This window comes from Salvia hispanica, chromosome 6 (genome assembly GCF_023119035.1).
Source record: "Salvia hispanica cultivar TCC Black 2014 chromosome 6, UniMelb_Shisp_WGS_1.0, whole genome shotgun sequence".
Lineage (NCBI taxonomy): Eukaryota > Viridiplantae > Streptophyta > Magnoliopsida > Lamiales > Lamiaceae > Salvia > Salvia hispanica.
Window position 1 is genome coordinate 15,879,093 of NC_062970.1, and position 16,081 is coordinate 15,895,173.

The 16,081-nt window shown below is 37.1% G+C and overlaps 3 protein-coding genes and 1 long non-coding RNA gene across 4 annotated transcripts; 1 reads left to right on the forward strand and 3 right to left on the reverse strand.

Moving 5' to 3' along the window:
- Positions 1-4,637: 4,637 nt before the first annotated feature.
- Positions 4,638-5,741, forward strand: LOC125191596. The gene is made up of 3 exons (XR_007171191.1): positions 4,638-4,700; positions 4,870-4,932; positions 5,517-5,741. It is a non-coding gene; the product is annotated as an uncharacterized LOC125191596 (long non-coding RNA).
- A 729-nt stretch (positions 5,742-6,470) lies between these two features.
- LOC125193023 (anthocyanidin 3-O-glucosyltransferase 2-like) lies at positions 6,471-7,974 on the reverse strand. The gene has a single exon (XM_048090724.1). It carries the CDS (start codon positions 7,931-7,933, stop codon positions 6,521-6,523), a length of 1,413 nt encoding a protein of 470 aa, XP_047946681.1. The 5' UTR covers positions 7,934-7,974; the 3' UTR covers positions 6,471-6,520.
- Positions 7,975-9,876: 1,902 nt separating this feature from the next.
- LOC125194788 lies at positions 9,877-15,953 on the reverse strand. The gene is made up of 8 exons (XM_048093009.1): positions 15,746-15,953; positions 14,864-14,998; positions 14,156-14,220; positions 14,020-14,081; positions 12,966-13,989; positions 12,798-12,876; positions 12,616-12,720; positions 9,877-12,542 (listed from the first exon to the last, which is right to left on the reverse strand). The coding sequence occupies exons 1-5, from the start codon at positions 15,951-15,953 to the stop codon at positions 13,299-13,301; spliced, it is 1,161 nt and encodes a 386-aa protein (XP_047948966.1). The 3' UTR covers positions 9,877-12,542; positions 12,616-12,720; positions 12,798-12,876; positions 12,966-13,298.
- LOC125194786 (LL-diaminopimelate aminotransferase, chloroplastic-like) lies at positions 10,020-11,212 on the reverse strand. Its single transcript, XM_048093008.1, has 4 exons — positions 11,046-11,212; positions 10,462-10,711; positions 10,285-10,313; positions 10,020-10,242 (listed from the first exon to the last, which is right to left on the reverse strand). The coding sequence occupies exons 1-4, from the start codon at positions 11,210-11,212 to the stop codon at positions 10,020-10,022; spliced, it is 669 nt and encodes a 222-aa protein (XP_047948965.1).
- Positions 15,954-16,081: the final 128 nt, after the last annotated feature.

The window sequence follows — 16,081 nt, forward strand, 5'->3', positions numbered from 1 at the left end:
TTGAATTGGGCTAAGAACTCTTCATATTAATAAAGAATCTTGTGAATCAAAAGTGACAAAATAAATAAGTTTATCAATATTGAAAATTACAATTCAATTATAAAGTAATTTTTTTGCCATATTTTATATAAATCTTACTTATTACTACATTTTATTAAAAATAGATAACAAATTTTTAAATACTTTATATAGCTAATTATTTTTATATTACATTATTTAAATTTAAATTTGAAAAGACCAGTTTAATAAGAAAATCCATCATTATTTGTTTGCTAATAAACATTATTTATTTGTAGACAAATGTGCACCAAATATATAAAAATTAATAAAATTACAATATTTTAAAATTTTAAAGATAAGTCATTAAATAGATGCAATAAAAAGGGGAGAGAAAAAATCTGTTAATCTTAAATTTGTGGTTACTATGATGCCAAAAAAATTGTACACGCCTAAGTTAGAATTATGTCCATAAATAGGTGTCTTTAATACATCATTTAATGTAAGGATAGTTAAGTATATATATATACCAAAATATAAATTTAATTTAAAATAAAATTATAGTGTATAATTACCATTTAATCCCCGTTATGGCATTGCCATAAATCCAAAACATTTTTCTTATTTTAATAAGACGGACAAAAAAGGAAAATGTCTCAATTTTTATGGGACAGTAGTATAATTAATTCAAGTTGAAGATGATGCAATACCTCGGAGACGAGTTTCTTTGTATAAAGGAGTAACTAGTTACTACCTGCAATTTGTTATACGAAATACGAAGTATTCAGTTTTTCTTTTTCGCTGTAATCGTTTTAGAGTGGAGTCAAGAAAAGGACCTGAGCTGAAATAAATTGCGACTTTGACCAGAAAAATGCTTTATTATTTCCTGATCTGATTTTCAAAAAAAAATTAGGCTTTGTTCTTGTAAATCAGTTAGTTAATTTAGTTTGATTAGTTTGATACATCGATGGGTTCCGATGAAATTAATAGAGGGTGACATATTTAGCCTCAAATCAATGCTTCTTTTATCTGATTCATTTCACAGTATGCTGCCAATTTCCTTATCAATTTATGGACTGCAAAAATTCAACATTTATTTAGTAAAAATAACAATACACTGAATCAACTACTACATTCATAAAATTTCAACAGAACATGAGATGTATAATATGTTTCTCATTTAATGATTGCATACAATATTAGTAATACCAAAATGGATCAGCTGGCCAAACCCCATCACCTCTATAATTGTAGTTGGACTTATCTTCTTTCATTGTTTCATGCTCCTTTTGCAATTTACCCTTCTTGACTTCTAGTGTCACAATAAGGTCATGATAAACTCGTTATTTTGTCCTTTTTGATTAATAGATTAACGTGTGTATTGTTGAGTTTTACGGCTTGAATTATGCATTTGAGTCAATTATACATCAATTGGTTGTTTTGACAATTTTGTTGAGTTTTGAAGGAAAAAAGGACTATAATGTTGATCCCTAAATATCATAAAATGGATATCAATGTTCTCTTCTTAGAAAGAGCTAATTTGGGTGGGTATCTTGCATACCTCAATCAAAGTTTTGCAAAGAAAGTTCTGCTAGTTTTACGTAGACTGCGTGTTGTTCAGAAGTGCCAAGAAGCCCATGTGGGCCCTGCCACATAGCCGAGCGGCCTGCCTGCCGAAAAATGGATCCAGAAGTAGGTGTGGTCCGGGTAAGGTCATGGCAAAAACAGGAAGCATGGAAAATTGCCTTTATTTGAGGGATTTTCAAACCCCTAATCATATTTGGCAACTTGGGACCCTATATATAAACAGCCCCCACACGGTTTTTAGTGTATTCCCAACCATATACACATTTACGAAGAGAGAAAATAACCTAGAGATTGAATAAATGAGCCATCCCAATCAATTCCGCTAGTCGTTTGACTTTTGCTATGAACATGTTTGGCTAATCTTTCATAGGCTCTACAATAAATTTTTGTGTTTAATTGAATTTCTTTTTCTATGTCTTGGTTCATGTAATTATTTCAATTTTCTTGTATTTCTAATTATTTGATTCAACACTCGAGTACATGCCATTAAGCTAGCGTGGGTGGCAGCACATTTCAATCCACTAACATGTAACCTGCCAATAAGCCTAGGGGTCGGTGGCAAACACATTGACAAGGGAGTGTCCACCTTACCCTAGGTTTTCCGAAAAGGAAAAGTATTGATTACAAGAAAAAGATGTGGCTCAAATTTGAATTGATGGAGAGATTGCAGCAAAGGAAAACAAGATGAAAAAATATTTTACTACTACTAAAGATGTTCAAACACGCATGTTGAAGGAGGAAGGCGGTGGTTAACTTTTCAAAAAGTTGTCCTAGTTTTGTTGGAGTATTGTCTCGAGACTCGATCTAATGGAACCGTTAGGCCAAAAATATTGCACTACATCGAGGATGTCTCCAACGTGCACAACTACAATTGGTGCAAATATGTTATGACAGTTACTCTCGAAGTCCACGATATGTGGCTTACAACTCGTACTCGATACTATACAGGGCCAACAATTTTCGCCGTTGTAAGATTCATTACTTTGCAATCTCTAATATGTGAATTTATATTTGATCACAGCGGTGCTATGTGGATAGCATGGTAATCGGAACTCGATTAGTCCAGCATTGGTTCCAAACTATCATTAACCGCAACTAATGCTAAGAAACTACAAGAAAGATACTCTTTCCGTCTCATAGAAATATGTCATATTTCTTTTTCGTCCGTCTTGTACAAATAGTCCATATTCATTTATGTTAACTTTTTTTCTCCTTCTCTTTTACTTTATCATATATGGGCTTCACCATCCACTACACAATTTCAACTACTTTTTCTTCTTCTCTCTTACTTTACCAATTATACATTAAAAATCGTGCCAAATCCAAAAGGTCTATTTCTATGGGACGGAGGGAGCAGATAATAAGAGAAATATAATCTTAAAATGAATAATATAAATTAAAAATACATACTGTCATCTTTGAATAAATACATCCTCTGCCCCTAAAAAGTATGAACAAATTCTTTTATAGTCTGTCAATATTATAATTTTAAAGAGTTTTTTCTCTCTAAAGAGCTGAGAACTATTATGCACTAACAATACTTTAATTAGTTTTTCTCTCGATCCCTCTCTTACTTTACCAATTATTATGCATTAAAACCCGTATCAAACCAAATGTTCATACTTTTCAGGAACGGAGGAAGTAATTAAAAAATTGAGTATATTTTAATTTTGTGAATAAAGAGCATAATTTCAAATTAAATTTACTAAATATGTTATGCGGTTAAAGAATTACTCCCTCCACCCCTCCATCACTGGCTACTAGTTTTGTACTCCTTCCGTCTGCGAATAGGAGTCTCGATTCACTTTTACTATAAATGGTAATAGGGTCTCACTTTCTAATAACTCATTTCACTCACATTTCATTTAAAACTAATATATACAAGTGAGACCCTTATTCCACTAACTTTTTTCTATCCACTTTTTTAATATTTTTTAAAACCCGTGCCGCCAAGAAATGAGACTCCTAATAACAGACGGAGGGAGTATTACTTTTTGGATCATCCCAATCTACATGCTTCATATTTTTTTTAAAATAAGTTATTTTTTTCAACTTTACTTTCTCTTTCTCTTGTTCTACTTTATTCTCGATATCACCATTCAATCTTTAAACATCAATTCACTGATGGACCAGCTAAGGCCAAGTCCCCGCTCCATTTTTTACAGAGAGTACTCGAAGTGGGGTAGAATCGGGAGAGAGAAAGTTAGGAAGGAAAAAAGGGAAAAGGGGCGCAGAAGGTCATAATGATTGCCATATTGTTATTCCCGTCAAAATTGGGTTGGATTTTATTTGATTAGGAATCTAAAAGTCGTAGTAATACAATTATTAATTTTACTTATTCAGTTTTTTTATAGTGGTGATAATAATAATAATAATAATAATAATAATAATAATAATAATAATAATAATAATAATAATAATAATAATAATAATAATAATAATAATAATAATAATAATAATAATAATAATAATAATAATAATAATAATTAATAATAATAATAATAATAATAAATAGTTTTACACATAAATTAGTATTAAAGAGTGACATTCCTAATCCGAAAGTTGCATTATTTTGCATATTATCATATTGCATATTATATTTTCATTTATACTACAGAGATATTAAGTATGTCATAGAGAATATATTTATTTTTATGATCGATTCGGTATAATCAAATGTATAGATAGTTTTAATTCACGAAAATTTTAAATATGAATGTGTATATACTATATAATTAAGTTAGTGTATAAATTCCATAATTATTTAAATATATGTGCATGTGTACCATATATTACTAGTATTGATATACGTACTTAAAAATATTATATATATATATATATATATGCATTTGAATTAAACGCTACATGTACCAAATAAATTGTTCATGTACGTTTTGGTCATTCTTATATTATTATTTATATGGGTTACGTGTTGAATAGTTAGCATAGTATATGACACTTGTACTTAAGAGATTATTTTAATTAGCATAAGTCGGTAAAATAGCCGATGTATATATTTGTGTACAAATATTTATATTGTTTATATCATTTGGAAAAAAAGAAAAGGTTTTGAGAGAGTTTAGAGGAAGTACGGAAAAGTATAGAGAAAAATTTTGGTAAGTAGATGATAAATTTAATTAAGATACAATCTGCACATAACACACTTATTTTTAGTCGTATGTTTTATTTAATATACGATGGTATATATATTTTGATTCTAGGTAGATGTTAGTTGTATAGTTATTTTTTTCATCCTAATTAAATCCTGCATTTAAAAATTTATAGGATTGAGAGTTATAAAGTAAGAATCAGAATCAGGAGCTCAATAAGTTTACCTATCATAATCAGGTGTGTATAAATCACACTTTTAATTTTATATGTGATATTTGAGTGATTGCTAATTGTTGAATTTGAATGAGTAATTGAATTATATGGTGTGAAATTTGTATGGATATGTTTTATATATTATGTTGGAATTATTTGATTGAATATAATATAGATATGTAGTTGATGACATTGATATATGCTACATGGGGTTTTGAAAGTACATGAATCATGTGATTAAAGAGGATCTGTGACAGCCTTGCACTGGATCTGAAATTTTAGAGGGACCTATGAGTCCAAATACAGAGGGACCTATGAGTCCAATATAGAGGGACCTTCGGGTCAAATACAGAGGGACCTATGAGTCCAATTACAGAGGGACCTTCGGGTCATAGAGGAATCCCGGGCAGATACCAGGCTTGATTTGTCACAGAATAATAAACTGAACAGAGTAGCATAATGCATATCTATACGAATTATTTTTAATATATGTTGTTTATTGTTGAATATTGTGGCTAGAGAATATGTTTGATTTTTGTGATTTGAAATTAAAAGTATGGTTTATATATACTGAGTTGTGGCTCATATAAACCACTAATATTTTTCAGGAATAAGAGATTAGTGAGGTTTTTGGTTGACGATTGGTCGTAGGAACTACGTGTTATCAGGTTCGGCGGCTGACGCGTTTTGGCAACCTTCTCCTCCTCATCATTTTTGCTATAAATGTATAATCTATAGAGTAGTGAGAAGGTCCTACTACAATTTAGAAAGTTTGAAATATGTACTTGATAAATGTTGGTTTTGAAATTTTATAATATGTGTGCTTTTGGAAATTTGAATTTATTTATAGTAAGTGCATAAGTCATAGGGGTTGAGGTGTGACAAAGAGTGTGGGGAAAAAAGTATTAGTAGTATATTTTAATATTTAGTAGTACTCTCTCAGTCCCGTGTTACTCGCACTTTTCATTTTATGCCGTAAATTTGAGATTGATTTTTTAATGTAATTAAATTAAAATTTTAAGTGTAATGAGATATCACTTAATAAAGGAGCTTTTAACTTAATCTAACGTATTAATTAAATACATTAATTCTAACATAAACTATAAATAGTGTGAGTAGTGTGTGACGAGCCGAATGGAAGAGTACAAGTAACATGAGATGGAGGAAGTATTATTTCTTAAAATGGTTTGGAGAATAAAATATTTTCAAGTATTATTAAAAAGTTGATTTAAATGTAATATCATATTAATTTTCTTTTAGTATTATGTTTATTTATAAATTCATATTTTAATAGTTTAGTTTACAATATCCTCAAAAAGTCATTGTATTTGTATTTATATAAATATTATCATGGTAAAATGGAATATTCTAAAATGGCAAAATAAGATTTTTTTTCAAGACGAAGAGAGTACTATTTACACCGAAACTGGATAACAAGGATGTTATGCCGTACTATCGTTAAATTTCAGCCTCAACTTCTTTAAATTCCTGATTCCGTCACATGCATCAATTTCTTAAATTTCATAGGGATTTTTACTAAACAATATTTACTCTGGTTAATCTTATAGCAATACCATACTTCATATTAAAAATACAAGAATCAAATACATAATCAATCTACATTTGTCATAACATCCTCAATAAAACGAGTTAGAGCATTGTAAGAAGATCCACCTTCCACCAAAGCTTCCCTCGCCTTCTTCCTCATCTCCTCCACCTTCCTCCTCACCCCACTCCCTCCCTCCTCCTCCATCAGCCGCCTTATCCCCCCCGCGATCACCTCCCACCCCACACTCTCGGGCGGCTTCTCTCCTGTGAAATCCATCTGATAATCCAACGTAATCGCCTCCGCCATCCCCATCTCCTTGACCAGATAAAACGCATTCAGCTGCTGCTCCGCGTGCATCGGGAAAGTAGCCATGGGCACCCCAAACCACACGCTCTCGAGAGTCGAGTTCCACCCACAGTGCGACACAAACCCTCCCACCGCAGGATGCGCCAGCACAGCCGCCTGCGGGGCCCACTCCATCACTCTCCCAAACCCTTTAGTCCTCTCCGAGAAACCCTCGAAATATTCAGATCTTTCTCTCTCTATTTTGGGATTGTAACTCTTCCTCAACGACCACAAGAAACGAGTCCCACTATTCTCCAAACCCTTAGCGATTTCCCTCACTTGTTCTTCACCAAATATACCGAGGCTTCCGAAACACAAGAAAACAACTGAATTTTCCGGCTGATCGTCAAGCCATTTCTTCACATCGTCATCTTCGGCAAACCATTTGCTTTCCACCTTCAAAACCGGCCCGACCGGATAAATCTCGGGCGTCTTATCATCGGAAAGGAGCGACTCAACTGCGTAGGGCTCCATGTCGTAAAACGTATTGATCAAAATACCCTTTACCTCAGAAAACATCTTGAAATGGGTCAAGAAGATCCCCGGAGGGGAGGTCTCATCCACCGTCATCATCGGCAAGACTTTTGCCGGGACCGGAAGCGAAAAGCAGGGCACCGGCAAGTCTACCTCCGTGTTTTTGTACCTCGTGACATCTTCGTCACGGTCGAATCTCAGCGAGACGAAGTGTTGGTAGATGCCGAGGCAGGTGGCGCCGCCGGTGAAGAAAAGGTACGCCGGCAGGCCGAATTCGGCGGCGACGGAGACGAGCCCCACGCAGAAAATGTCGAGCACGATGGCGGCGAGGCGGGGATTTTGCTCATTTGTTAGGAGGTTGGAGATTTCTCGCCGGACGTTGGGGATTTGGACGTTGTAATGCTCGAAGAAATGTTTGTTTGAGTGTTGAATGGGAGGGAGGCGGATGAATTTAAGTCGTGAGGAAAATGTAGGGTTTGAAGAGGTGGTTTCTACGTAGGTTTCAGCAATGGTGTCGATTACGTAGATGTGAGGTGGGAGGAATACGGTGGCGGAGAGGCGGTTGTCGCGGAGGAGGAGGAGCTTGGCCGTCTCTATGGTGGGGATGAGGTGGCTTAGCGCAGGACATGGAATGAATACAAGTTCGGATTTGTTCATATTTTTTTCTTTCACCACAATTTTCTTATCCTCTACTTAATGCGGTAGGATGAGCTTTAATTTTATAGTAGTAGTAGTAATAAAGTAACAGTGTACGTGTCAATTTATTATTGGCGTACCAATGTTAGAAGACAAAATAGGTACTTTATGGATTGACTAAACTATTGTTACAATGGATTGACTAAACTATGGATTCATAAATTGCACACTACCAACCACCATTCCAACGAACAATTTGTAAATATTAATTCGAATAAATTATTACAGATCACATACCCAAAAGTATAACGAATTTCATTTCAAGTCCGGGCAAAATAAATTTTATTTAAGGTCATTGGAGAGCAAATACAAAAGTGACCCTAATGGATTTGAAGCCATAAATTTCATTTAAGGTTGTTGGAGAGCAAATACAAAAATGACCCTAATGGATTTGGAGCCATTTTTATTCAAGTGTTTGAAAAAGTGCAAAAGCATCTAAAACGAGCAAAATGAACGACATAGGACCGCAAAAGTGCATTTTAAAGTAGAGGTAACATCTTTTTGGTCCACGAATTTTGTCAATATATCATTTTTTTTTCGTAATATTTCAAAATAGTATTTGAGGTCCATAAATTTCGATTTAAAATTATATGAGCAACTTTTTCATTGTTTAAAAAAAATAGACGAAAATACCCTCAAGGCCATGAAGGGAAATTCAGTCTATTTACTCTCTCTTCTTCATTAAAATATTTAATTTATCTCTCTTTTTTCCTCCCTTCTCCATCCTTACATCATTCTCTTTTTCTTTCTTCAAGTTCACATTTTTGAAGATTCCTTTATAAGGGTAAGAAGAATGAAAGAGAGACAAAATAAATATTTTAATAAGAGAGAGAGAGTAAATAGATTAAATTGTCCTTCATGACTTTGAGGGTATTTTCATCTAAAATTTTAGAAACGGTGAAAAATAACTTATATGATATTAAATCGAAGTTTATGGACCATAAATGCTATTTTGAAACGTTACGGACCAAAAACAATAGTACTTTGACAAAGTTATCGGACCAAAAAAGATGTTCCCACTTTAAAATGTAGGAACCGCAAATGTGCATAGCGAAATAGTATAGGGCCTAAACGTATAGTTCACTCTTTATAATATTATTCCCTACATCCTATTTTAGTTGGGGTATTTCTTTTCAGCACGAAGTTAAGAAATACTTTAAAGATTAAGCTGGTAGAGAATAAAAATAGGAAGGGAAAGAAAGAATTCTTAAATTTGCTTAAATTATTAAATAATAATAATAAATTAATTAATGGAGTATTCTATTTTAATAAAATAATACTCCCTTCGTCCCGCTTTAGGAGTCCCGGTTGAGTTGGGCACATGTTTTAAGAAAAAAGTGTTTGATTATGTAATAAATAAATATTGTAGTGGATGTTGGGACCCACTTTTAATGGAGTGTCCAATAAATAAATGTTGTAGTGGATGTTGGGACCCACTTTTAACACTTTGTAGGCAATTTTTATTAGTTTATACCAACCGGGACTCCTAAAGCGGGACACCCAAAATTGATCAACCGGGACTCCTAAAGCGGGACGGAGGGAGTATTAAATATTACCCTCTCAGTCTCAATTTAGGAGTCCCGGTTTATCATTTTTAGGTGTCCCACTTTAGGAGTATCGGTTGGAATATTCTATAAATGGTATTAGGCCTCACATTCCACTAACCTTTTTCCACTCACATTTTATTATAAAACTAATATAAAAAAGTAGGACCCACATTCCATTATTTATTTTCACCAACTTTCCTTTACATTTCTTAAAACTCGTGCCGAACTCAACTGGGACTCCTAAAGTAGGACGGAGGGAGTATAAAATATAAGAATTTTATATCGGAGTAAAAAATTGAATCCTTCAATTTTTCCCCTGCTTTTTTATTAATAAAAAATTAAACACATTAATTTCAAGAAAAAAAAAATTAAACTACTTTTTCAAGGTAGAATCCCGCCAAACAATAGTCATTAAGTGCAAATCAAGCATTACAAACTAACCCGATTGATCAAGCATTGTCCGATTGATCCTAGAAGAACTCATCCGAGGGGCCTCAGCTTTACTTGTACAGCTCCTTGAATCTTCTATAGGCTTCGATAACATTCTCCTTGTGCCCGAAAGCACTGACCCGGACGAACCCTTCACCCCCAGGTCCGAAACCACTTCCAAGAGTGGTGACGACATTAGTCTTCTCCAGGTTCTCACTGAACACATCCCATGAGCTACGGCTAGGAAAGTGGACCCAAACATATGGTGCATTTTTGCCCCCATAAACCTTAAACCTGAGGAAATTGAATGTGTCGGCGATGATAGCTGTGTTTTACTTGTAGAAACCAACAACCTCATGCATTGCCTGCACATGACAGACTAATGCTCATTGCTCCAAGCATCATTTTAGCTTTACCGTTTGTTGCCTTTTTCACTCATCTTTAAGCTTTTTGAATTTTGATGTTAGCTTACGTTATTTTAACTTTGAAATAGGCAAACCGAAAAGGAATTACCTTAATGTCTTCAGGTGAAACACATGCCAGACCACCAGCTTGAGCAATATTAGATGTACCATTGAAACAAGTACACACTATGCGGTTGAAGTCCTTGGCCACTGGAAAACCATCAGAATAATGGAGCTCTTTCGGAATTGCTATCCAACCAAGACGAACTCCAGTGAACCCAACATACTTGGAAAAGACTAGGCAGCCCTCTGGCCCTGCGGAATTAACTCGCTTGCCATCAGAGACACCATCTCTCGCACTGAGAAGACTAATGTCCTAACATCCACATCATATGTCCTCTGTATCTCCGTTTGGGATGTTATCAACTGCGTCTGGGCCTCGGATTGCAGGGCTATTCTTTCAGTACTTAGGGCTATCCTTTCAACCAGCCCCTCCATTTTGGCCTCCAGTCATCGTGGTGTCCCACCAGCTCCACAAGGCATGTCCAGGGGACGCTTCAGATGCAGCGGAAGTTGAAGGCACGGCAGCTTCATCTTGCGTGTGCAGAATGGATGGGGCTACTTAAATCCTTGCTCGTGTCTCTCTCTCTCTCTCCGTCCGTCTCAGTTGCCACCACCTCCACCTGCTTCTACTTGCTTTTCTTCTTGTTAGCCCCCGCCGGCTGTGACCCTGGCCTCGTCACTTCATAGAATTGAAGTACACCACCTTTTTGTTCCACGACACCTACATTCGAGAGGAACTGAACACCAAATAGCTCCGGGTTGAGGTTGTAGGTCATCTTGTGTATCCTCTCTACCATGGTCACTACTACACAATTTTTTAAGATGGCCCCCAAGGATGTGTGATAGGGCTCGTTACAAGCATGGTTTTGCAGGGTTTATTGCACTAACATGGCTAATAATGTGCAAAAAGAATGGTGAATTTGAGTGTGCAGAAGCTATAAAACGAAGAAAACGGTAAGTGCATGAATGACTGGATCAACTCAGGAAAGAAGTAAAAATGACCAGAAGTAGAGCCTAGTTGATCTGCTGTGCCGACAAACTGTATCCACAATTTTATTGAAAAGGGCTTGGGCATGGTGTTTTGTGCAAAACCGTGGAACCGTCGGTTTTATCATTAAACCGCCGATTTTGGTCAACAAACCGTCTGCAAAAAGCTAAAACGTCACTTGGTGTAGCGATTCCTCGAGTCTCGTGTCGGAACTATGAATCTGCTGGTTAACCGGCGGTTCGGAACCGACAGTTCGGTCGCGGTTTCGGTTCTAAAATTTTGAAACCTGAATTGAACCACGGTTCTAAAATTCACGATTTTGTTTCGGGATATTTCTCGCGGTTCCGGTTTCGCGGTTAACCGCCGGTTTGGTAAACCTTGGGCAGGTCTAGTCGGTAGCCACCCGGAATACCCGAGTCTTAGGTAGGAGGAGGGGGCGAGAAATTCATATCCGGCGAGGCCGATGATAACCCGCCGAACCAATCATGGTTCCATCCGGAGGGGTATTCGCCGGACATGTTTGCAAGAGAGAGAGAGAGAGAATTTGAGAGAGTTTTCGGGTGTGGTGTGAGACTTTTTTTATTTTGGGTGAAATAGGGGTGTATAGATGAAAATGTGAATTTTGGGTATGAAAAAATGGATATATTTTATTGGGAAGTGAGAATTTTTTTTTTTATTATTTAAATATGATTTTTCAGATTTTTTGAATTTAAAAAAAAATTACAGGGCAAGGCGGGACGCCAGGTCACGGGGGGCGCGATTGGGTGTCAGTCACCGCCCAACCAGAAAATGCCATGTGTCACCGTTGCTCTAGGCGTCGAGCAGCGCCGTGCCGACGTCACGGCTCCGCCGTCCGGAAGAGCATCCCGCTGCGGATGCTCTTAGATTTATTACTTTGTGGTTTCATCGACGCTGCTGACTTTGACCTCTCCTGCCGTTTTGGAGCCTTAAAAGCTACTGCCATGCTTACACATTGTTAGCTTCTTCCCCTGAAACAAAAATGCTTACTTGAATATCACTTAAACTTTTCTGCTGCAACTTCCCACCTGGGGTACTTAACATTTGCATTTTCACATTGGCTAGCTGGGGGTTGGGACGACTCTTCTATCCAAGATGGTTTCTTTGAGGATTCCTCTCTCCTGAAATTACAATGTTATTAGATTTATTATTGCTGTTTCAAAAGTTCAGGTGCTAACTATGGATGATCCTTACATCAGTTCTTAGTCTAAATGGCTTAGGATTTGTGGCCTTTGGTTTCTTCAGCTTAGTCACTGGACCACACAAACCCTCTTTCAGAGTATCCTGTGGTTGAGCACCCTATGGAATCAATAGTATATTGCAATCAGAAACACGATACACGATAAATGTAAACAAAAAAGCTTCGAACAAGAAACCTTTTTTCTAACATTGTCACATTTCTTGTGCACTCCGAAGATTTTTCCTCCATTTTCCTTCAGAATGGTGTTTGGTATCCTGCATACAATATGTTACTGATTAGTATCACTTCAATAGGTTCAAAAACTGCTGGAAGTATGTTTTCAACGTGTTTATAGAGTTTCGACCTGTTATCATCAGAGGCTGCAGCATTTTCTTTATCATCTCCATCCTCATAGTCAAGTCGACTCCGTTCCCCTTCATAAGAATTGTTTCCATTGTTACCATTACTGTCCTGAGCTTTTGTAGCTCCGGATCGTGAATCATCTCTTCCTTCTAACTAGAAGGCTAACTTCAAATTTTAACCAATCAAGTGAGACTGAATCCAAGCATTGTGCATTGTGCCACTGGTGGCACTGCTGAACGCATACATGCGTCTTCATGACTAGATTCTCGAAGTCCAGACTCTTCAATGACTTTTGTAGCTAACTGTTTTCGAATGTCACAATTTTCTTTCTTCTTTATGCTATGTGTCGCATTGCTTCCCAGCAATTCATAGTCTCCTTCTGCTGAGATAGCTGTCCTTTAATCTTAGTTCTAGTCGATCTTTCAGATTTAGCATCTTGAACTTTGCAAGTTTGAAGAGGTTTTTCAGGCTTAGGCTGCAACTTCTGACTGCTCACCTGTCTCCTCAAAGAACTATTACTCAACTTCTTCGATGAGTTGCAAGAATAGCCCAAGACACGCTTTCTCTGACTCGAAATCTCAAGCCTGTTCATCCCTTGGCATGATTTTGAAACAGGTATACGCAGCTCAACAGATGTCTTTACCTTAGTGGCCTTCTTCGGAGAGCGAAAAACCAAAGCCTTTGCCACTATTCGACTCTTTGGCACTTCGACATTGATAGGCTTTGGATACTGAACACTTTGAAATGAACTTTGATCCGATGTGCTCTTTTTGTTCCTTGGAGTCGTAAGATACTTTGCAGCAATTGGTTTTGTCTTTGTCAGCGGTGTAGAACAAGGCTTCGAAAGGGGCCGGACGACCTTTTTGTTGTCCTCGGCCATCTTCTTAGAAATCAATGAAATGACAGCCATCCTTGACAGTCTTGGCTTGGAAGATTTAGGGAGAGCTGAAAGTGGGCATTTGATAGGTGTTCCGGAAAACATAGTTGAAGATATTGCAGTCATCTCAAGAAGCAAGATAACGACATAGAAATGAAAAATCTATCTAAAAACGTACCTTGAAGCATTTCTATCAAGTGCTTTCCGAAGCCTTACATTGGTACTCCTGGCTGCCATCACCTGTATGAGCAGATTTCAGCAGTTCAAAAAAGATTCAGTAATTCAGTAGTGAAATCAATGATTTGATGACTAACCCGAAGAACAAAATTGTTGTAGATTGCTTCAGAATCCATTTCTTCCTCATGCTTTTGATCACATCCTGAAACACAAATCAGCCCTCCTCTTCTTAAACACTACTATTACTATATGAAGATTTTCAGGATGTTATCCAGAAAATGAAGATCAATTTCACAGGAATTGAAAATTCCGACACATCTATAGAAGAATAGACAAATAGCTTGAAAGAAGATCTAATCGGAGTAACAATCAATCAGTAATGTGAAATACGATATGGAGCATAATCATCCAATGCCAATCAGTTTTTTTGTTCTGAAAAGGAATTTAGGGTTCACAGCTAAACCAGATCCATCATAATTAGACAAAAGAATTCCAAATCATCGAAGAAATATCCTTCATCCGATTAACCGATAGAGATCGTAAAATCCCCCATTTCTGACGCCAATTCAGTCAACAATACAATGAGTGAGCTCGTAATTCGCAAATTTGCAGTAAACTGAGGAAAAAAACACTCTCCTTTTCATTCTTCTACATCCAGGTGTAGAGATCAGGCAAAATTATCAATAACAGAAACAAATCTCATCCATCTAAAACGAATCTATGTAAACAAGGCAAGGCTCTAATTGAGAAACAATAAGTCAAGCTGCAAAAGCTAGTATGAGAAAAAAAAAAAATCGGAATTCGAAAGTAGAGAAAAGAGACGAAATCTGGAAGAGGAGACTCACCCACGCGAAGGCAAAACCAATAACGATCATTGGGCCTGTAGTGATCGGGCACAGTGAAGTATACAAACTTCGGTGCCTCGATTTTATCGTAAACCCGATCGAATCTCGATTTTCTGATGACGAAACTGAACACAACTTACTCGGAATTTCCTGATGCTCATCCATTTTTTGCAGTATGATTTAATACTTTTACAGTTATGAACCTCTCTTTATTTACATAAGTGTGTGTGAGTGTGTGAATTTGAAGCAAGAACAGATTGTATGAAGCGACGGCATAAGAAGAACTGAGAGAGATTTTCAAATTTGAGGCGACTTTGAAAGTAGCCGTTGAAATAACATGTAGACAATACAATTTGGGCTTACAATTGTTGGGCCAAAATACAGTTAATAAGCCATTCAAATAAATTGAGTAGTTAGAGCACTCCCAATGGCGACGGCGATAATCCGGCGATTTTTCGCCGGATATCGCCGACTTATCGCCGGCCATTGGGAGGAGGTCGGCGATTTTTCAGCGAATTTCCTACCGAATTTACGCCAAACGGCGTTTTAACGCCGGGCTATCGCCGGATCATCGCCGGCCACTGTGGGGAGCTCGTTCTAGCGATAATCCGGCGATGATCAAATTTTTTTTTTTTCCTTCAACGGTCATATTCTAAATTCCACCCCTATAAATATTTCATCCTCTTCCTCCATTCATCACCCACAAACTTCATTCACACAAATTTTCAATCTTTTTTCTCTCCATCTTTATTAAATGAGTTGATTCATTTTTGTTGTGCTCCATCCGACGAGGAAATATCACATTCTTCTTCCGAAGAAGAGGTACCTCCAGCTCCCACCGGATGGGATGTAGCGGGTTTCGCCAACAACCCAATCAACAACTATATCTCCCGCCGCATACAAAGCGAGATCGCCTAACGCAGCCAGCCCACCCCCCCAACGGGCCAACCACGGCGGCGCGATACATCCTCGCGACCACATCAGGCAAGACGGGACGACAGAGCCCGCGATTATTTCGCGGAGGAACCACGTTATCCGGCAGATGTATTTCGTCGCCGGCTCGTAATGCGCGCTTCCTCTTCCCGCGCATTGTTAGTCCTTCTCCCTCGCCGCGTAAGACTTGGCCGCTGCTTTATGTAGACGGCCTATTGCACCAAGGAGGCGCTTTATTAGCCGCTTGTCGGCTAGCACGCGTGGTCACACCAGCGCTCCCTACAT